This window comes from Hypanus sabinus, chromosome 30 (assembly GCF_030144855.1).
Source record: "Hypanus sabinus isolate sHypSab1 chromosome 30, sHypSab1.hap1, whole genome shotgun sequence".
NCBI lineage: Eukaryota > Metazoa > Chordata > Chondrichthyes > Myliobatiformes > Dasyatidae > Hypanus > Hypanus sabinus.
The window spans coordinates 31885534-31908057 of record NC_082735.1 but is presented as its reverse complement, the minus strand read 5'-3'; the positions used below and the strand labels follow the sequence as shown (position 1 = coordinate 31908057).

General features: G+C 41.8%; 1 protein-coding gene across 1 annotated transcript in view; it reads left to right on the top strand.

Moving 5' to 3' along the window:
* fndc5a (fibronectin type III domain containing 5a) overlaps positions 1–15208 on the top strand; it is a 124208-nt gene extending 109000 nt beyond the window's left edge. Inside the window, exon 6 of the mRNA XM_059954252.1 lies at positions 15102–15208. Coding sequence (XP_059810235.1) covers positions 15102–15143 — 42 coding nt within the window. The 3' untranslated portion in view covers positions 15144–15208. The remainder of the gene's footprint in view (positions 1–15101) is intronic.
* Positions 15209–22524: the final 7316 nt, after the last annotated feature.

The following is a 22524-nucleotide window of genomic DNA, read 5'->3' as shown; positions in this document are numbered from 1 at the left end:
GTTGTCAGAGGTTATTTGAGGCGCATGCCATGAGGAGCACTTTTAGGTAGTGGGAGCTTGTTTCCATTACCACTCCTCGGCTTGACAACCTTGGAACCTGATAAGCAGACAATACAAATTTATAGATTGCTTTTACCGGTTTGATTCAGCATGGTTTAATTACACATTGCAAACGCTGTGCCTTTTTATCTGGAGCTATCTAATGAAACTCCCGCAAAGAAAAGGTCCCTGGCAAATGATAAATTTTAAGACAACACACACAAACTGCTGGTGGAACACAGCAGGCCAGGCAGCATCTATAAGGAGAAGCACTGTCGACGTTTCGGGCCAAGACCCTTCATCAGGACAAACTGAAAGGAGAGATACTAAGAGATTAAATTTTAAGATGTTGTTTAGGGGGTGATACTTAAAAAGCCCAGCATAAGGAACGATTTTATTATTATTACTCCTTATGTTGGGTAATAGGTTAGCGCGACGCTATTACAGACTGGGACGTCAGAGTCCAGAGTTCAATCCCAACATAAGGACGTTCTGTTCATCCTCCCTGTGGAATGCATGGGTTTCCTCCCACAGCCCAAAGACAGACCAATTGGTAGGTTAGTTGGTCATGGTAAATAGTCCTGTGACTAGGTTAGGGTTAAATCAGGGTTGTCAGGGTATTGCTGAACAACATGACTTAAAGGGCCAGAAGGGCCTTTTCTGCGCTTTATCTCAAACTAAATAATAAATAAAATAAAGATTGCTGGGAATCTCAGCAGGGATCTCCATCCTGATAGAAGCAACAGCAGGCACAGAGCTAGCTCCTAATGCGACTTGAAATGTTGTGACAAACAGCTGCCATGTTGGTGAGGTTTGTATCTGCCACAACAGCTCGTGCTCGGACTGATCCCAGAAAGGAAAAGAGCTGGATCAGGCCAGAAGGAAGCAATACTTACAAACCGTGGCAAACAGAGAACATTTAGCTCACAAAAGCTTAATTCACACATTTAAGAGGTTATTTTGCCATTTTGGTGACATGCAAGTGCTAGATAAAGGCAAAAATAAATACTTTACATCACAGCCAATTTTACCTTAATTCCATTTCCCTGAATAATCTCCAACATGTCTTGATTCTACCATATAGACCATAAGACAGAGAAGAATTAGGCCATTCGACCCATTGAGTCTGCTCCACTATTCAATCATGGCTAATTTATTGAGATACAAAACGGAACAGGCCCCTCTGGCCCTTTGAGCTGCATCGCCCAGCAAATCCCAGTTTAATCTGTGCCTCATCACGGGGCAGTTTACAATCAACAATCGAGTTGCCAAGCGGTACATCTTTGGACTGTGGGAGGAACATGGAGCAGCCAGAGGAAACCCACACAGTGATGGGGAGAATGTACAAACTCCTTACAGATGGTGCCTTCTAGCTAGATCTCCTTCCCCTCCCCCCACCTTTTTACTCTGACATCTTCCCCCTTTTCCTTCCCAGTCCTGATGAGGGGTCTCAGCCCGAAAAGTCAACTGCTCATTCATTTCCAGCGGGAATTGAACCCAGATCACCTGTACTGTAAAGCATTGTGCTAACCATGACACTATTATGCCTCCCCAAACCCATTCTCCCTCTCAACCCTATTCTCTCGCCTTCTCCCTTTGATACCCTTACTAATCGAGAACCTATCAAACTCCGCTTTAAATATAACCAATGACTTGGCCTCCACAGCCATCTGTGGCAATGAATTGTGCAGACTCACCACCTCTCAGCTGAAGAAATGCCTCCTCATCTTCATTTTAAAGGCACTTGGTAGAGCCATAGAGATTTTATTATGCTAATAGAACAGTACAAATCCAAGCTATTATTGTTTACAGAGAAAATGTGCAGTACAGTGGAGTGAATCCATCTATCGTTCAGCAGGACAAGATGCTGGAGGTCATTTGGAATGTGATCCCTGTGGGAATCACAGCATTCAGTTCCATTGGACAGTTACACACTTTGGCCACTTTATTAGGCACCTCTTGAGGCTAATAAAGTGGCCACTGGGTGGATGTTTGTGGTCTTCTGCTGCTGTAGCCCCTCCACTTCAAGTTTCAGCCTGTTGTACATTCAGAGATGGTCTTCTGCACACCACTGTTGTAACTCGTGGTTATTCGAGTTACTGTCAGCTTGAACCAGTCTGGCCATTCTCCTCTAACCGCGCTCATTAACAAAGTATTTTTGCCCACATAACTGCTGCTCACTGGATGTTTTTTTTTAAATTTCCAGATCAGTCCTTTCTGAGATACTCGAACCACCCTGCCTGGCACCAAGAATAATTCCATGGTCAAAGTCACTTAGATCATATTTTTTCCCCACTCTGATGTTTGGTCTGAACGACCGAAACTCTTGACCATGCCTGCATGCTTTTATGCATTGAATTACTAGCACATGATTGGCTTATTAGATGTTTGCATTAATGAGCAGGTGTACAGGTGTAGCTATTAAGGTGACCACTGAGGGTATGCAATCTATATGCTTCAGTGCAAATTACAGTATTGTCACCCACCTAGCAGACAAAATGAAATGTGTACGTTCCCTGGCATAGCACACCCTAGTTAATAGGCACAGTGAGAGAAAAACGATGATAGACTTGGCTTATGATTTTTGAGAAAATTGATTAAAACATTTACACATTGTTAAATTGGCATCACTATTTATATTCTTGGAAATGCTTTGAAAGCCAACATGTTGCTTCAGAATAAACTTACAGCAGGAGATCAGAGGCTTGGACCCAAGCTGAGGTGGGGCAAATCTTAGACAATTACTGTATGCAGAAGAGTAGCAGGTATTTGTAATATATCTCCTGCTTCTATGTGGAGGTAAAATTTGAATCATTTAAAGCTGTGTTTATGTTGCGCACCACTGCACAGCTCCAATTCCAGTCCCTGCGTAGACTTGTGTAACATAGCACAATATGTATGCAGCATTGGACACAATCGGATGCAGTAATTTCATCCTTCTGGTGAATGCTGTGTACATACGTCTACCGATGCCACTGGACACATCTTCAGTGATGTTCTTGGAATCATCGGGTGTTTTGGCTCTTTGAACATCATATACCCTTCTCCAGGTGACCCAGCCGGGGCTGATCAGACCCCAGCTTGTGTCCAGATGGCCAGCTACTTCTGACTCCATGGCTCCCCTCTCTTGAGCCACAGCCACCTTGAGGCCCTCTCTGCCGCATCGGTGGTACTGCAGATGGCTCTCCTCTTCCTCTCTCCATCGATGCCCGAATTGCTGAAGGCTCTGGCTAAGGAACGGGCTGCGAATCCCCTACAACCAACCTCCACTGGGAATTAAAAGCCAGCTCCTTCTCTGATTGGAGATAGATTCTTCTTGCGCTCACAGACTTTGAGCTTGGGCATTCAGTGAAACAGTTCTCCATTTCCACGCTTCAAAAGCAAAATTCAATGAGGATGAAAGATCTGAATTGAAAACAGAAAATGATGAAAATTCTTAACCAAGTCAGACAAATTCTGTAGAGAGTGAAACAGGGTTAAAATTTCAGGTAAGTTTTAACTCTAGTCCTTTCTCTGTGGTGCAGCTCATCTGAGTATTCCACCACTTCAGATTTATTATAGATCTGAGCCAGAATGACAGATTTATAATAAACCCTGTAAACGTGCAATCAAGGTGGGTTCTTACTGTTACGGTATGTGTTTCTCCGAATCGAACTTGTACAATGATCAGTCTAACACAGCACGAGCCCTTCAGCCCACATTGTTCTGTCTACCTTTTAACCTACTCTGAGATCATTCTAATCCTTGCCTTCTACATAGTTCCCCATGTCTCTGTCATGCATGTGCCTGTCCAAGAGTCTCATAAAAATTTCTTACATATCTGCCTCCACCAGTGCTCAAGAAGAACGCGGTAACCTGCCTCAGTGATTATCCTCCAGTAGCACTTACATCCATTGTGATGAGGTGCTTTGAGATGTTGGTGGTGAAGTATATAATCCCCTGCCTGAGCATCGGTTTCGATCCCCTCCAATTCACCCACCGCTACATCAGGTCAACTGCAGGAGCCGTTTCATCGGCTCTTCACTCAACTGTGGAACACCTGGACAGCGAAGGTGCCTGCATCGGAATACTCTTCATTGACTACAGATCTTCATTCAACACTATCATCCTCTCAAGATACACAAAATGCTGGAGGAACTTTGCAGGCCAGGCAGCATCTAGGAAGAGAGTACTGTACAGTCAACGTTTCGAGCCGAAACCCTTTGGCAGGACTGGCTACAAGAGCTTGGCCTCAATACCTTCGCCTCAATACCTTCTTCTGCAATTGGATCCCTGATGTCTTCGCTTGCAGATGCCAATTGGTTCACAGTAGCAACAACATCTCCTCCACAGTCTCCATCAGCAGAGGTACACCACAAGCCTGCATGCTTAGCTCCTGCTTTTCTAGTTCCAAAGCCGCAGTTAAATTTTCTGATGACATTGCTGTGGTTGGCCGTATCAAAGGAGATGTTGTATAAGCAACTAGAAGAGAGACTGAAAACCTGGCTGAATGCTGCCAATAAAACAACCTCTCATTCAGAGTCAACAAATCAAAGAGTTGATTATCGACTGCAAGAGGAGGTAACCGGAGGTCCGTGAGCCAATTCTTAGCAGAGGATCCGAAGTGCAGAGAATCAGCAACTTTAAATTCCTCAGCATTATCATTTAGGAGGATTAGGAGGATCTCTCCTGAGTCCAGCACATACAGTAAGTGTTATTACAAAGAAGGCCCGGCAGTGCTTCTATGAGGGGTGATTGATAAGTTTGTGGGCTAAGGTAGAAGGAGATGAGTTATACAGCTCTCGTTACATGAAGGTGCAGTTCAACTCTTGGAGTGAAAGTGCAGAAAGTTTGAAGTTAATAACTCAGCTCCTTCTACCTTAGGCCATGAACTTATCAATCACCCCTACTGTGGGCCACTGCTGGAGGTCCAAGATGCCGACTTCTACAAAGAAGAGATCTGTATGCTCCATGACCGCTGGACTAAATGTGTAAATGTAGGAAAAATAAATGTGCTAGGTCTTCTAAAATTGACTCTTTCTACCTTAGGCCACAAACTTATCAATCACTGCTCGTACTTTCTTAGAAGTTTGCGCTGATACAGTATGTTATCTAAAGCTTTGTCAAGCTCCTTTAGATGTGCAGTGGAGAGTATACTGACTGGCTGCATCACAGTCCTTGAACGTCCTTCAAGGACTTTTTGTAAATCCTACAAAAAGTAATGGATTTGGACCAGTCCATCATAGGTAAAGCCCTCCCCACCACTGAGCACATCTACACGGAGTGCTGTCGCAGGCAAGCAGCATCCATCATCAGGGGCCCCCATCATTCGGGCCATGCTCTCTTCTCACTGCTGGCATTAGGAAGGAGGTACAGGAGCCTCATGTCCCACACCACCCTCAACCATCAGGCTCTTGAACCAGAGGGATAACTACATTCACGCCAACACTGAACTGATTCCAAGCCTATGGACTCACCTTTAAGGATTCTATAACTCTCATGCTTTTGGTACTCATTGTATTTATTTATCAATGTTGTTATTTTACTGTCTTTATTTGTATTTGCGTAGTTGGTTGTCTTTTGCACATTGGTTGCTTCTCTGTATTTGCTGTGTGTCTTTTCATCGTTTTATTGTGTTTCTTTATATTTACTCTGAATTCCTGCAAGAAATATTCCATATGGTGCTGTATATGTACTAGATTAATAAATTTACTTTGAACTTTGAATTACTGTCCCTGGCAGAGTGTTCCACCCACCCACCACTCTCTGTGTAAAAAAACATTCCTCCAACATCCCCCTTATACCTTCCTCCAATCACCCCCTCAAATTAGAGATAATCTTGTGAAGAGGTTCTGCGTACTTATAAAATAAGTTTATAATATAATTTGCAAAGTGTATTGTGTGAATGGGACATTTAGTGGTACACTTTTTATATACGGTATTTTGAGATGAAACCTCCCTTAATGTTTACAGCCTTTCTGTTTGTATTCAAGCCTCTTTGCAAACACTGGACTATCCCCGTACTGACTTTTGAAATACAATCCATGAGCTTACTTTAGTAGAAATTCAGTAGAAACCATTGTGGTGGAATAAAGGGCAGGCGCCTACAGATTCACGGTAGTGCAGCTGGAGAACTCCAAGGAAGTTTCTCCCAAAAATACCATTTACCTAACCTGAAGCATATCATGAGAGATTGTTAGGGTAATTACAGTGATACAGAACAATGAATAATCTGCTGAAGATTTGAAAAAATGTATTCTCTAGATGGTTTATGAGGCTTCACAGTCTGTAAAATATTTACAGTTCTGGGTAAAGTCTTAGGCACACACACACACACACACACACACACACACACACACACACACACACACACACACACGTATATAATACATAAAATTACTACAGTACTGTGCAAACGTCTTCGGCACCTTAGTTATATATATGTGTGCAGTACTGTGCAAAAACAGAAAACCTTTCAGCAAAGCCCTAGAATTTTTAAGCTGATATTTCCAGAATGAAAAATATTTTAAAGATAAAAATTCTCTCAGGTAATGCCCAGTTGTAATGCTTCACGCAAGAGAATGTTTTGCAAAGCTCATTAAAGTTTGGAACATTGTGTTCCAGTAGTTCACTCTTGCGAACATGAACCAGTTACAGAGGCTGCTGGTCAGTTGCAAGGACATGAGTCTGGGAAAAGCACAGGAGCCCTGCCATGTTTTTCAAAACCCAGCCCTTCGTCTGGACCCTGTGAACAGCACTGGACCCTGTGAACAGCACAGCCTTGGATACTGAGGCTGCTCTTAACCAGATGGTTGAGTCTTATTGTAATTACCCAAAGGGATCATCTTCTCCTGGATGTTACTGGAGATTCTGAGGTTTCCTGGCTTCATTTTTTAATCTTGCTAGCCAGTATTTCCACCAATGATCTTACTAAACCACTAATCTCTTCCCTGGGTGGAAATATGTCTCTACCAAAGGAGGTGTAAGAGGAGGCCTGCCAGTCAGCTTTCAGCAAGGTGTAATGCCTGTTTAGCCTCCCCCAACCCAGCCCTGATCAGGGTCACATGGTGGATGATCGTATGAGCATCTGACACACATTGCAAGTCCTAGTTATGCGATCACTGATGCCAAGCAAGCTCTGAAGAGTATTAATAACGGCTGTGCTCATCCGTCTTAGAAAGACACTGCCCGGAAGAAAGCAAACTACTTCTATAGAAAAATTTGCCAGGATCAATTAAGGTCATGAGACCATGATCGCCCAAGGCATAGAACACAGCACATAATGATGTTGATAAATCCCTTCCCACTAGTAACCTCTTCCCAATTCCTGATCTTTGAGGGTGATCATATTCCCCCTCTCCCTCCAACCCCAATATTTTGACCAACACATTACTTCTTGATAACCATTTGCAGAATGGCAGGACTCCAAAAAGGAATGGCATGCGTGCCCATTTACATAGACATGTCTTATTGGCTTGTACCGCCTCATGCAGGCCTTAGGCTTCCCTCTCACTAAAGTAACTAAAGCTCTCGATCAAGCAATCAGACTGTCACAGGTATTTTCCACAGTGATAAGCTTTCAAACATTGAAAGGATTAAAAAACAGTATTAAAACCCTGAAACAAGCAAATAAAATTTTAGAATTAATTCCCCACGACTTTGGAGTCAGTGCGATATAATTTAAGGCCATAGGGTATAGGAGTGGATTCAGGCCATTGAGTCTGGTTTGCTGCTCAATCATGGCTGAATGACACTTTTTCTGTGGAAGATTGTTGTAAACAATCACCATAAGCAATGAAGAGGTGGGCGAAAGCAAGGGCTGATCCGAGGGTCGAGCACGCGGGTGCGAGACGGAGTCGGAGCATGGCCGAAGCATGTTCGAGTGGCTGGAGTGAGGTCGGGGCAGGTTCAAGGCGAAGTCGGAGCTGGAGAGAGTGGAGAGGAAAGAAGTTGTTTGGCGGCCTGCCCACCTGGGTGTGAGGTTGGACCAACCTAAGCACCAGGCCAACTTGGAAACGCCGAGGACTGGCCAGCCTAGAGCATATCGCCGCAGCCAGGCCCGGATCCTAGTGCGGTTGTCGGCCCAGGTGGACTGAAAAGGCAGGGTGTCAGGACCAGAGGTATGGGTCGAGCCGGTTTTGTTACATGACATTTGACTCCACTCTCCTCAGCACTAAGGCTAAGCCTGTGGCTTATTCTTGCTGCTCTAGTCTTCTTGTCTGTGAGCTTCGTGGCAATTTTCCCCTCTGTGTGATGAACTGAGACAGAGGCTATGGGCCATTGGATCTATGGACTCAGTTTTGTTCTGAATGCTGATACTTGCTTCATTGTTTGCATGATTTGGTTTTTTTTGCTACTCTCTCCGCGCATTGGGCGTTGGTTTTTTTTTAACTGGGTTCTTTCAGGTTTCTTGTTTTGTGGCTGCCTGTAAGCAGACAAATCTCGAGGTTGTAAATTTATACATCCATTGATAATAAATCTACTCTGAATTATTTTGACTCTGTCGTCCTACCTTCTCTGCACAATGCTAATCTCCTTTACTAATCAAGAATTTCTGCCTTAAATACACTGAATAACTTGGTCCCCACCACCCTCTGGGGAAACTTAAAGGTACAGTGCTTGACAAAATGCAATAAAATGTAGGCTTAGAAACAGCTTTTCTTATATAATAAGCTCAGTGGACTATGGATTGTACTGAGTTATGCAGGATATCATAAATAATTGTTAAAACATCTCAGATCGGGTGCAGGTTATTCTCGAGAGGGAGGGCAAGAATCCAGATGTTGTGGTCCATGTAGGGACCAATGACATGGGTAGGATGAGTGAGGGGGTCCTGCGTAGGGAGTTCAGGGAGTTAGGTGCGAAGCTGAAGAGCTGGACCTCCAGGGTAACAACCTCAGGATTGCTACCTGTGCCACGTGTGAGTGAGGCAAGGAACAGAAAGATTATACAGATTAATACGTGGCTGAGAGGATGGTGCAGGAGGGAGGGCTTCAGGTTTTTAGATAATTGGGCTTTGTTCCAGGGAAGGTGGGATCTGTTCCGAAGGGACAGTTTACACCTGAACTGGAGCAGTACTAACATTCTTGCAGGGAAGTTTGCTAGTGCTTCTTGGGGGGGTTTAAACTAAATTTGCAGGGGGCAGGGATCCAGAATATGAGAGAGGATAGTGAGAGGAAGAATAAAGGACAGGTGGGGACTACACGGTTCCGGAATATTAAGTGTGTAGTAGAGAAAGGTGAGGCGGAACAAGTGATAAGGAGGACACATGTACAGAGGGATGGTCTGATGGAACATGGAGTTAAATGTGTTGAAAGAATAAGTAAATTTAGGAAGGGCAATAAAATTCTAGGGGCGTATAGCCCGATGGGAGTTCGGGGAGCTGGGTTAAGCACAATAGGCAGCGATTCAAACAGAGAGAGGAGAAATGGGCTAAAAATTCTATATCTGAATGCACGAAGTGTCAGAAATAAGGTGGATGAGCTTGAAGCTCAGGTGCGAATGGGTAACTATGATGTTGTTGGGACAACGGAGACATGGCTGCAGGGAGATCAGACCTGGGAAATGAATGTACAAGGGTATACGTGCTATCGTAGGGACAGAAATGTGGGCAGAGGGGGTGGGGTGGCCCTGTTGGTGAGGAATGAGATTCAGTCCTTTGCAAGGGGGGACATAGGATCAGGAGAAGTAGAGTCTGTGTGGATAGAACTAAGGAACAGTAAGGGCAAAAGGACCCAAATGGGTGTTGTCTACAGGCCACCAAACAGTAGCATGGATATTGGGTGCAAGTTGAATAGGGAGTTAACATTGGCATGTGGCAAAGGTAATGTCGCAGTAGTTATGGGGGATTTCAACATGCAGGTGAACTGGGAGAATCAGGTTGGTGCTGGACCCCAGGATAGGGGGTTTGTAGAGTGCCTACGGGACGCATTCTTGGAACAGCTTGTACGAGAGCCGACCAGGGACAAGACTATTCTGGATTTAGTGTTATGTAATGAACAGGAGTTGATAAGCGATCTTGCAGTAAAGGAGCCATTAGGAGGTAGTGATCATAATATGATGTTTTTATCTGCAATTTGAGAAGAGTAAGGGCAGCTCGGAGGTGTCAGTGTTGCAGTTGAACAGTGGAAACTATGGAGCCTTGAGGGATGAGCTGGCCAAAGTTGACTGGATGGATATCCTAGTAGAAAAGACAGTGGAACAGCAATGGCAGGTATTCTTGGGAATAATGCACAAGGTGCAAAATCAGTTCATCCCCCAGAGAAGGAAGGATTCAAAGGGGGGAAAGGGGCCACAGTGGTTGACAAAGGAAGTCAGAGATCGCATAGCATTAAAAAAAAGGAAGTATGACAGAGCTAAGGTGAGTGGGAGGACAGATGATTGGGAAGTTTTTAAGGAACAATAGAACTTAACTAAAAAGGCAATGCGGGGAGAAAAAATGAGGTACGAACGCAAGCTAGCCAGGAATATAAAGGAGGATAGCAAAAGCTTTTTTAGGTATGTGAAGAGAAAGAAGATAGTTAAGAACAATGTTGGGCCCTTGAAGAATGAATTGGGTGAAATTGTTATGGGAAACAGAGAAATGGCAGAAGAATTTAATGATTACTTTAGATCTGTCTTCACTAAGGAAGACACAAGCAATCTCCCAGATGTATGGATGGGCCAAGGACATAGGGTAACAGAGGAAATGAAACAGATTGACATTAGGAAGGAAACAGTGATGAGTAGACTGATGGGACTGAAGGCTGACAAATCCCCAGGTCCAGACGGTCTGCATCCTAGGGTACTAAAGGAGGTGGTCCTGGAAATTGTGGATGCATTGGTAATCATTTTCCAATGTTCATTAGATTCAGGATCAGTTCCTGAGGATTGGAGAATGGCTAATGTTATTCCACTTTTTAAGAAAGGAGGGAGGGAGAAAACAGAGAATTATTGACCTGTCAGCCTGACATCAGTGGTGGGGAAGATGCTAGAGTCCATTATTAAGGATGAAATAGTGGCATATCTAGATAGCAGTGATAGGATTGGGCCGAGCCAGCATGGATTTACCAAGGGTAAATCATGCTTGACTAATCTGTAGGAATTTTTCGAGGATGTAACCAGGAAGTTAGATGGGGGAGATCCAGTGGCTGTAGTGTACCTCGATTTTCAGAAGGCATTTGATAAGGTCCCACATAGGAGATTGGTGGGTAAAATTAAAGCTCATGGCATTGGAGGAAGACATTGACATGGATAGAAAACTGTTTGGCAGATAGAAAGCAAAGGGTAGCGGTGAATGGGTGTTTCTCGGAATGGCAGGTGGTGACTAGTGGGGTGCCACAGGGCTCGGTATTGGGACCACAGCTGTTTATGATTTACATCAACGATTTAGATGAAGGCATTGAGAATAACATCAGCAAATTTGCTGATGATACTAAGCTGGGTGGCAGTGTGACATGTGATGAGGATGTTAGGAGAATTGGATAGGTGACTTGGATAGGCTGGGTGAGTGGGCAGATACTTGGCAGATGAAGTTTAATGTGAATAAGTGTGAGGCTATCCACTTTGGGAATAAGAACAGGAAGGCAGATTATTATCTGAACGGTGTAGAGTTAGGTAAGGGAGAAATACAAAGAGATCTAGGAGTCCTTGTTCATCAGTCACTGAAGATGAATGAGCAAGTGCAGCAGGCAGTGAAGAAGGCTAATGGAATGTTGGCCTTTATTACAAAGGGAATTGAGTACAAGAGCAAGGAAATCCTCTTGCATTTATACAGAGCCCTGGTGAGACCACACCTGGAGTATTGTGTACAGTTTTGGTCTCCAGGGTTAAGGAAGGACATCCTGGCTGGAGAGGAAGTGCAGCGTAGATTCACGAGGTTAATTCCTGGGATGTCTGGACTGTCTTACGCAGAGAGGTTAGAGAGACTGGGCTTGTACATGCTGGAATTAAGGAGATTGAGAGGGGATCTGATTGCAACATATAAGATTATTAAGGGATTGGACAAGATAGAGGCAGGAAATATGTTCCAGATGCTGGGAGAGTCCCGTACCAGAGGGCATGGTTTGAGAATAAGGGGTAGGTCATTTAGGACAGAGTTAAGGAAAAACTTCTCCCAGAGAGTTGTGGGGGTCTGGAATGCACTGCCTCGGAAGGTAGTGGAGGCCAATTCTCTGAATGCTTTCAAGAAGGAGCTAGATAGGTATCTTACGGATAGGGGAATCAAGGGATATGGGGACAAGGCAGGAACCGGGTATTGATAGTAGATGATCAGCCATGATCTCAAAATGGCGGTGCAGGCTCGAAGGGCCAAATGGTCTACTTCTGCACCTATTGTCTATTGTCTGTTGTCTAAAACCATTTGCAAATTTGAAGAGAGGGGCTCCGTCACAATGCATTCAAGAAGTATGCTTGTTGTGTTAATATTGTTAATACTTTTTGTTTTTGGCTTTGCTTGTCACAAGTACCGAGATACGGTGATAAGCTTATCTGGCATACTGTTTATTCAGATCAAATAATTCCACAGTGCATTGAGTTAGAAATAGGTAACTAAGAATAAAGAGTAAAAGCCGTCGAAAAAGTGTAGTGCAGGCAAATGATAAAGTGTAAGATCATAACAAGATAGATTGCGAGGCCAATAAACCATCTTATTGTACAAGAGGTCTATTCAAGAGTCTGAGTACAGTGGGACAAAAGCTGTCCTTGAGCCTGGTGGTATGTGCTGTTAGATTTTTGTATCTTCTACCCAGTGGGAGAAGGGAGAAGTGGTGGTGTCTGGGTTGGGTGGTTATGATTACGTAGGCTGATTTAAAGTATAGACAGAGTTAGAATGTGGAACAGTACAGCCCAGGAACAGGCCATTCAGCCCACAATGTTGTGCTGAATCAGCTCAAAGGCAAATCAAAAACACCCAAAATTCATCCCTCCGACCTACACTATGTCCATATCCCTCCATCTTCCTTATATCTATGTACCTATCCAAATGGCTCTTAAAAGCCTCTAATGTATTTGCCTCTACCACCATACCAGGCAGAGCATTCCGGGCATCCACCACTCTCTGAGTAAAAAGCTTACCCCTCACTTCCCCCTTGAACCTTCCCCCTCTCACCATCAATGCATGCACTCTGGTATTAGACATTTCAATCCTGGGAAACAGATACTCCCTGTCTATCTATGCCTCTCATAATCTTGTAAACCTCTATCAGATCTCCCCTCAGCTTCCGACGCTCCAGAGAAAACAATCCAAGTGTATCCAGCCGCTCTCATGCCCTCTAAGCCAAGCAGCATCCTGGTAAACCTCTTCTGCACCCTCTCCAAAGCCTCAACATCCTTCCTATAGCTCATGGAGGGGAGATAGGTTCATATGACGTGCTGAGCTGTACCCGTAACTCCCTGCAGTTTCTTGCAGTTACAATACCAGACCGAGATGCATCCAGACAGAATGCTTTCTCTGGTGCATCGATAAAAATAGGTAGAGTCGACATGGAGAATTTCTTTAGCCTCCTGAGGAAGCAGAGGCATTGTTGATCTTTATGACATCAATGTGAGTGGACCAGAACATTGGTGATGTCCACACCTAGGAACTTGGAGCTCTCGATTCTCACAACCTCAACACAGTGGTGGCCAAAATAGTAGTCTTGCTCTCACTGATGCAGTCTCTTTGTCAGCAAACAGATGAAGAATGTGCATAAACACTGGAGGCTTTTATTCTGTGTGCCCTGGGTTGCACATGAATCATAATTGTTATGCCAGGCTGAAAACTAGAGGAGTGTTGTGCTCTGCTTAGCTAAGTGTCAAAACAAAATGGCTAAAGCTGCCATCTGGTACAATTGTTAGTAAAAAGAATAATTAAAACAGCTCTTCAGGCACTGTGGCTTCCACTTACTATTCAACACTCAGGAAATTTGATTTGACTTTCCAGCTGTTTGTATTGATCTGCCCTAGATCTGAAAATCATAGTCATAGAGTCATGGAAAAGTACAGTGCAGAAACAGGCCCTTCAGCCCTTCTAAACCATGCCACACCATTTAAACGAGCTTCTTCCATCGACCTGCACCAGGATCATAGCCATCCATGTGCCATCCATGTATTTATCCAAACTTCTCTTAAGCATTGACATCGAGCTTGCAGGCATGGCTTGTGCAGCCAAATTGTTTGCTGAAATACATAGCTAGCTGCCAGAAGATTCCTTAATGATTTTTTTGCCAGATCCTGATATTCAGATGTAACTATCTTCCCAGATAATCTTAGAACAGTTCTAACCTTTCAAAGAAAATTGTACATTGTCCATACAGACCCAAAGGGAGAGTCAGTTAGGACTTTAACAAGCATTGTTTTTAGTTAGAAAGCCTAAGATCTTTGATTGTGAAGACTAGGCATTTGGGAGGCATTTAAAGGATGTTTTGCAAGTTCAGGGAGTTGAGGGCATCAAAGAAGATTTGGACAAATCAACCAACCATATTGAATGCAGATTGAATCATATTGAATGGTAGGGCAGGCTTGGAGGACAGAGGGGCCTCCTTCCTCTCCTATTACCTTTGTTATCATTTTCAATTCAGCTAAAATTGTGAAAGGAAATGACTGGGATTGGGCTAACTGGACTCTGATTCCATCCAGCACAAAGACTGTGGGCAGGATGCCTCCTCATTGTTCTGTTTTTACTTCAGCCACAGCACAGAACCAGCCCTTTCATTCCTTCGAGCCGTGCCACCAGTAGCCCCCCAATTTAAACCTAGCCTAATCACATTGCAATGGCCAATTAATCTACCAACCCGTAGGTTTTTGGACCGGAAGGATCCCACGTAAGAAGCTCCTTACTGACGGAGGTGGGAATTGAACCCAGGTCGCTGGTACTGTAAAGTGCCGTGCTAACCGCAAAGCTACTGTGCCGCTCCACGGCAGCACTGTATTACTTATGATCTCTGTATCAATCTCCAAATAAATAAAACATTCCTTTACTCTTCATAAACTAATTTGAGCATTAAATTTGTAAGAATTCTCCAATGGCTAAGCATTGCATAGATCACCTGTGTTTAAGGAGTGAGTCATGACTATACTTGTGTTAATGAAATGCAATATAATAACAATTTCATCCTTTTGCTCAGTTTCCGAAGAACAAGCCTTCTGTAAATATCATTGAAGCCTGACTGCTCTGCGGCCAAGACGATGGTCCATTAACCCATTAACTTACCCTTGGGAGGAAGCAGCCAGCATTGGAATACTCCAAACACCCTGCTTCATAAACAGAATTAAAAGCACACATTAAGCAAGATTTCCTAAAAGAAGATCATCTTCAACAAGGACATGATACACTTTAATTCCTCAACTGTGGAAAAGACCCAAAGGTTCTGATCATTTTGTACACTGCAACTAAAGGTAACAAAGGTTTCATCTCTATCTTCCTGTGAAAGAAGACTCTGCTGCAGAAACAAAGATTTAGAATTACCGGCGTAGCTTCGAAGTTCATTCACTGACAGTTCATGGGATGAAATATTAACTATTGACAAGAGCTGTTGTGGAAATGCAACATACCGATGACGTGCAGACCTTAAAGGAGATACTTAGCATCTTTAAAGGTACAACGAGGAAGGTAATTTTGATGATAATTACTAAGGTGATATCACTTCATGATCTAAGTACATTGAAGGGTAGCTTCTCTACAAGGAGAATGGCAGAGCCACTTTTGAAGTCCCTTTATTGCAAAGATTATTATATTTCTATTTCCATAATCAATTATATTAAATCTCTGTTTTGCTCATGAATGTTTTTTGACTTGCAAGCTGGATATTTCCTAGAGCATATGGTCTGTAACATGAAAGTAATCTACAAAGAAATAGCACTTTCTTATTTTTCCAACCATTTGTTTGCCCACAAACCATTAACACCAAACAGCACAAAACACTTCCACTATTTTTTAGAATTTATCTAACAGTGCGCCTTTAAAAATAGAGACGACCAAACTCTTAATTACAAAAATAATTGCCAAATTGAGAATGTTCTTTTAAATTTTCCATCTTAGCTGAAGCTGTATCAAACGAAGGAGCAGTGAAGACTTGGTAAAAGCATTCTGAACTTTATCTATGATAAAAAGTGTGGTCATAGTGATTAAAACGTTTGAGGTTACAGAACCTACTTGCTTTTACACCACGTCTCTAATGTACAAAATGATTTCGAAATACGTACGCGTTTTTCTTTGTTAAAGGATCCAGTGCTTTTCCTTTTACTTTAATTCTAAACAGGTGAATTAATGAGCATGTAGGAGAGAATAAATTGCAGGCCTACAGGGACATAAGGAGGGGACTGGGACAGATGGGATATCTCATCATTTTTAAAAAATATTTTATTTATAATTTTCTACAAACTACAACGAAGAAAAGAAAATCAATAATATATATAGAAGGATCATTGCCATATAAACAAAAATAACAATAATACATGTCTTAACAAATGAGCAAGTCACCCATAGTAAAAAAGGGAAAAAAAAGAGAAAAAGAAAGAAAAGCACCCAATCCATCGCCTATCCAACTCCAAGCCAACCATTATATGAGATAGACTTTTATTACCCCAGAACTATATACTGTAATTAAAAAAGGGGGGGCAGCCTGCTACCTGATCAGAAAAAACAAAAGTCAAAAAAAAGCTGGAAATGTAGGGTCCGATTATCAAGGGAAAAAAGAACAAACACCTGTCGATCTGTGTGAGAGTTATGAAAATATTCGAGAAAAGATCCCCACACCCTATGGAACTTTATGTCCGAATTAGAAAGTGAGAAGTGAATCTTTTCGAGATCTAAACAAGACATAATATCCCTAAGCCATTGAGCATGGTTAGGGGGAGCTACATCTCTCCATTTAAAGAGTACTGTTCGTCTGGCTAGAAGAGAGGCAAAAGACAATGTTCGTTGTTTAGCCGGGGTCAATGCTTGTCAGGGTCTCGAAGAATACCAAAAAGAGCGATCAAAGGATCAGGTTCCAAATGACAATTTAATATAGAAGATAAAGTTAAAAAAAACATCTTTCCAAAATTTTTCCAGAGTAGGACAGGTCCAATACAAATGGAAAAAGGAGGCCTCACCTCCTTTGCATTTGTCACACCAGGGACTAATATCAGGATAGAACTTCGCCAATTTCATTTTGGACATATGAGCCCTGTGGACGACTTTAAACTGCAGGATACAATGATGAGCACATAAAGAGATTGAATTGACGGATTTAAGAATGGAATCCCAAACCTTGTCAGACAAAGAAAAACCCAAGTCATGCTCCCAAGCAGTTTTAATTTTATCACAAGGGGCTCATCTGAGAATCATAAATTTAACACGAATAGTAGAAATTACACCTTTGCCCAAGGGGTTCATTTGAAGAAACAAGTCTACAACATTTTTATCAGGTTGTTCAGGAAAATGTGGCATTAAAGGGCTAATAAAATGTCTAATTTGAATGTATCTAAAAAAATGAGTATTCGGTAAATTAAACTTTATAGTCAACTGTTCAAAAGACGCAAACCGATTGTCTATAAAAAGATCTTCAAAACGCCTGATACCTCTCCTACACCAGTCTTGGAATGTGGAATCCTGCATAGACGGTTGAAATAAATGATTGTATAGAATAAGACTAGAGAGGGAAAAACTATAAAGACCATGGTATTTTCTAAATTGAGCCCATATTCTCAGAGTATGCCTGATTACAGGATTAATAATAGATTTTGGCAATTGGCAAGGAAGAACAAATCCAAGTAAAGCTGGAATAGATAAATTCTTATAAGCATTTAATTCCATTGCCACCCATGTTGGACAAACAGACTGATTATAAAAGTAGGACCAAAAGATAACATTACGAATATTGGCTGTCCAATAATATGAATGAAAATTAGGCAATGCCAAGCCGCCTTCTCTTTTAGGCTTTTGGAGATGAGCTTCATTGAGTCTGGGCTGTTTACTCTTCCATAGGTATGACGAGATAATAGAATCTAAAGAATCAAAAAAAACTTTCAGAATAAATATAGGTAAAGATTGAAATAAGTATAAAAATTTAGGGAGAATATACATTTTAATTACATTAATTCGCCCAATTAAAGACATGGACAGAGGTGACCACTGTGCTAATCTCTGTTTTGCAAAATTTAAAAGATTATTGAAATTCTCATTGAACAGTCGATTATAGTTCCTTGTTATGATAATACCAAGATAAGTAAAACAATTGTTTACTACTTTAAAAGGGAGATTGTGAAATTCTAATTCTTGTGCTTCCTTACTTATCGGATCTCATCTCATCTGGGATCAGGCACGCTGAAATCCCAACTCATGCAACACAGTAAGTAATTAAGAGACAGTTTAGTATTTAATTAATTAGAGGAATCTTTCAACAGAATTGTGCTTTAAAACTATTGCAGGCCTGTGCTGACATCGGCTTTTTTTGTGGTGTAGTCCATGGTACGTTTCTGCATTTACCAGTACAAGTGAATTGTGATGATTTTGTGATGCCTACCATTTTGCCTGAAACGTATGTAGTTGTGGAGCAATAATCCTTAATCAAAAAGTACTAAACTTGAAGTATAGATTAGATTACCACATTATAAATGTAGACACAGGTTGAGTACCCCTTATCCAAAATAATTGGGACCGGAAGAGTTTTAGATTTCTGATTTTTTCAGATTTTGGAATTTATAATGTGATAGCTTGGGATCGCCATCATTTCTGACTCTGAATTTATGTGCTTCCGGTAAGTAGTCTTTGTCTTACAATTGCTCATCACACATATGTACTTAACAGTAAGAATTATTACATACTATTAATAAAATGAAAATATAATCTGTGCAGGGTAACAAAAGCAACATCAGGAGAGTACCTGAATCAGCTGTTGAACAACAACAAACAACGGCAGGCTTTCAGTCTCCACCTACAATGCCTTGTTTTGATTAAAAGATTACAGTACACTGTATTTGATTTCACTTTTTTTTAGGTTTTATGTAAGGTATAAAAACAATCGGTATTGTAGACTTGTTCTGGTATTAGGTTTTCATGAGCAACAATCTTGGCAAACTCAACAAATTTCTCTGCTGCTTTGTGATCAGCGGAAGCTTTAAAAAGTTAATGCCGTGCCTTTTCTTAAATTTCTGCAACCAGCCCGCTGAATATTCACAATTACCTTCAATTTCAGTTTGTCATGATAGATATTTGCTTGTTTCATGACCTGCAGGCCAGTAAGTGGCATAAGTTCACTGTACCACTGACAAATCCGCTCCTTCAATGGAGATCTTCATTTTTCACTTTATGCAGTGTTTTTCTATTTTTCATTATTTTTTGATCATTGCGTATGTGAGGTGACTTCTCAGAACTGTCTGTGGTGTGCAGAGACATGCACATCGCATGAGAACCTCCCCAGTGCCTTGTAAAACTTTGACGTCAAGTCAGCGTTCAAAAAATTTTGGATTTCGGAGGTTTTTGGATTTTGGAATTTTGAATAAGGTGTACTCAACTTGTGCAAAAATACTTAACCTGATACTAACCATTTTTTAAAAAACATCTCTTTTGAGTTAGAAAAATGAAGGGTAATTTTTTCAAATTATACAAGATCTTAAGTGCTCAAGATGTGGTGCACATTAAGACATTTCCATTTGTGGGTCTCAAAAGAGTGGACATAATTACAATGGAGTAGCCATTCACTTAAAACCAATTGTGTGCAGTAACTTTTCCTTGCAGAGGGTGAAAAATATCTGAAGTTCTATACCCTAGAGGGTTATGGAGAGTTGATCACTAGAGGTATTTTAAAGAGCAGATAGATCATTTCCTGAAAGATCGGGGAATTGAGGGCCATATGCTACTCAGACACAGGCCACGAGGACCAGGACAGATCAGCAACTGCGTTCACATGGACTGGCAGAGCAAGCGTGAAGGGCAGGTGCTCTGTGATTTTCTTTTGTTTTTCTTATTTTTGTTTTAATTTCAACATTTGCATGTTAAAATTGTAGACAAATAATTAAGCAGGGACATCTAATTCCACAGACAGTTCACAAATAAATTTAAAAATTCATACTACAGGGTAATCATCAAAACACAGAACTCAACTTGACATTGTTTCGGTGCTTTGTTTTCCTTAAGTCTATGGCTGAATTTTTGGCTGAAGCCTTTCTCTTGGATAGTGAAATAATGAGGTACATGGTCAAAGCTGGGAGAATTTGTTAAGATCTCCTTGAATGATGCAAAGACCTTTAGCCAAAAAAAAAATCTGAATTGTTCTTCAAAGGTTACCCACCACAAGTGATTCAAGCATCACCCACCTACACATGGAGCAACCCAGTAGTTATTTTACCATCATAGTTACTGTATGTGCTGTGTTGCATCATGATCTTCCTCTATCCATGACCATGACTGTTCTTGGCAAATATTTCTACAGAAGTGGTTTACCGTTGCTTTCTTCTGGGCAGTGTCTTTGCAAGATGGGTGACTCCAGCCATTATCAATATTATTTGGAGATTGTCTGCCTGGCATCAGTGGTTGCATAACCAGGGCTTGTGATGTGCACCACCTTCTCCCATGGCTTCAGGTGTTATGACCCCAAGGGTGAACTGCAGGCTAGCGGAGGGAAGGAGCTCCTTATACCTCTTTTGGTAGAGAAATATCTCTACCCCGCTACCCAAACCATTTGGCTGGATACTAGATTATCACAGATTTTTACTGCACGGTGATGCCAAGCCATGTTTGAGTTTGGAAAGTGTGGTTGGTGGCTGAAAGGGAAAAATAGGAAACTGGATTTCCCCTCTTCCTTTCAATGTTCCAGTTAAAACCATTACTCGATCTGAGTCTGTGCCAGCCTTCATAGTAATACTAGGGAAATCAAGGGGGAATTTTCAAATTTATTGTTGATAGGAAATTGGATGTTTTCCTTCTATGTGCTGTCCATGAAGTTTTGCCAGACACAACAGTGAGGAAATCACCCCCTCCCACCCATGTCACTTTCCCTATTTGTACTCCAGTAGAACTGTGAATTGGAGCTCAGATGATCTTGATATAGAGGAATGAGAAAGCACAGCATCTCTGCAGTGGATGGCAGTGAAACAAAAGTTTAAATCAGAAACAAACTTGTATAAATGATGTGCCTTTATAAATAGATCAGTGGTTCCCAACCTGGGGTGCACAGACTCTTCAGTTAATCGTAGGTGTCCATGGCATAATGAAGGTTGGGAAACCCCTGAAATAGATAGATATTTCCTTGAAAATGATTATATAACCCTTTGTCACTCTATTAAACCAATGACAAGGGTTCCATGTTTCTCAGATTGAGCAAAGTCACAGTGGGATGTCAGCCTAGTTTTTTTAAATCTCAGTTCTTCCTTAATGGAGAAGCTGAACAGGAGAATGAGTAAAATGCCTATGATTTTTATCACCCGTATACACTATGCGTTACTTTTATAAAAAGTGAGCTGGCTGTATCCATGATGTCTTATAATTTCACCCTTACCGATCCTACACAACCGTTGCTGTGTGATGCCTCCATGGCTCTCCATACCCTAGTCCAGAACGAGAGTTTGGATGAAGTTTGACTTCTTATTTTTTCACACACTCACTGATTTGGCTGAGAAAGTCATATTACTCCTTACAATTCTCCCCGAAGGCAAGTTATATTGTTGTTTGAGATTGATTTTAAACTGACCTTTAGAAAATCATGCCTTAATAATTTATGTGCTTCCAAATATACTACTTTTTATAAAATGTGTTCATTTTTCAAATCTAATTTCTCTAAAGCAATGTTCTTTCATTGAAAATAGGTCAAGGCTTGATTATAATCATCAAAATTCCAGATTTGAGATAGGATTTCAACCTTAACTAATACATACCAGCTTCTTATAGTATTACACTGCAAATCCTTACTTTATTCACAGATCATTTCCCTTATACTCTTGCTGTTAGGCACTGAATATCTCAGTGCAAGCTAAACATGTACAGGATAAAATAGGGTGGCAGGGTAGCGTAGTGGTTAACAGAGCCCTTCAGGGTACCAGTGACCCGGGTTCAAATCCCGCTGCTGCCAGTAAGGAGTTTGCATGCTCTCCTCGTTACCGCGTGGGTTTCCTCCGGGTGCTCTGGTTTCCTCCCACAGTCCAAAGGCGTACCGGTTGGTAGGTTAATTGGTCATTGTAAATGGTCCTGCAATTAGGCTAGGATTGAATCAGGGGACTTCTGAGTGGCCAAGCTCTAAGGGACAGGATGGATGTTCCTCGCTGTATCTCAATAAATATTTTGCATGAGTGAGCTCTTTGCAGCAGAACTACTTCAAGTTTCATAGCATCTGTCAAACATAATTCACTTCGGAATTGAGTTAAAGATACTCTTGATGTTTACATTGTTGGAGAAACTCAGCAAGTCATGCAGCATCTATTCAGAAGAGAATAAGCAGTTGACGTTTTGCGCTGAAACTCAGGGACCTGATGAAGGGTCTTGGCCTGAAACACCGACTGTTTATTCCTCTCCATAGATGCTGCCTGACCTGCTGAGCTCCTCCAACATTTTGTGTATGTTTCTCAAGATTT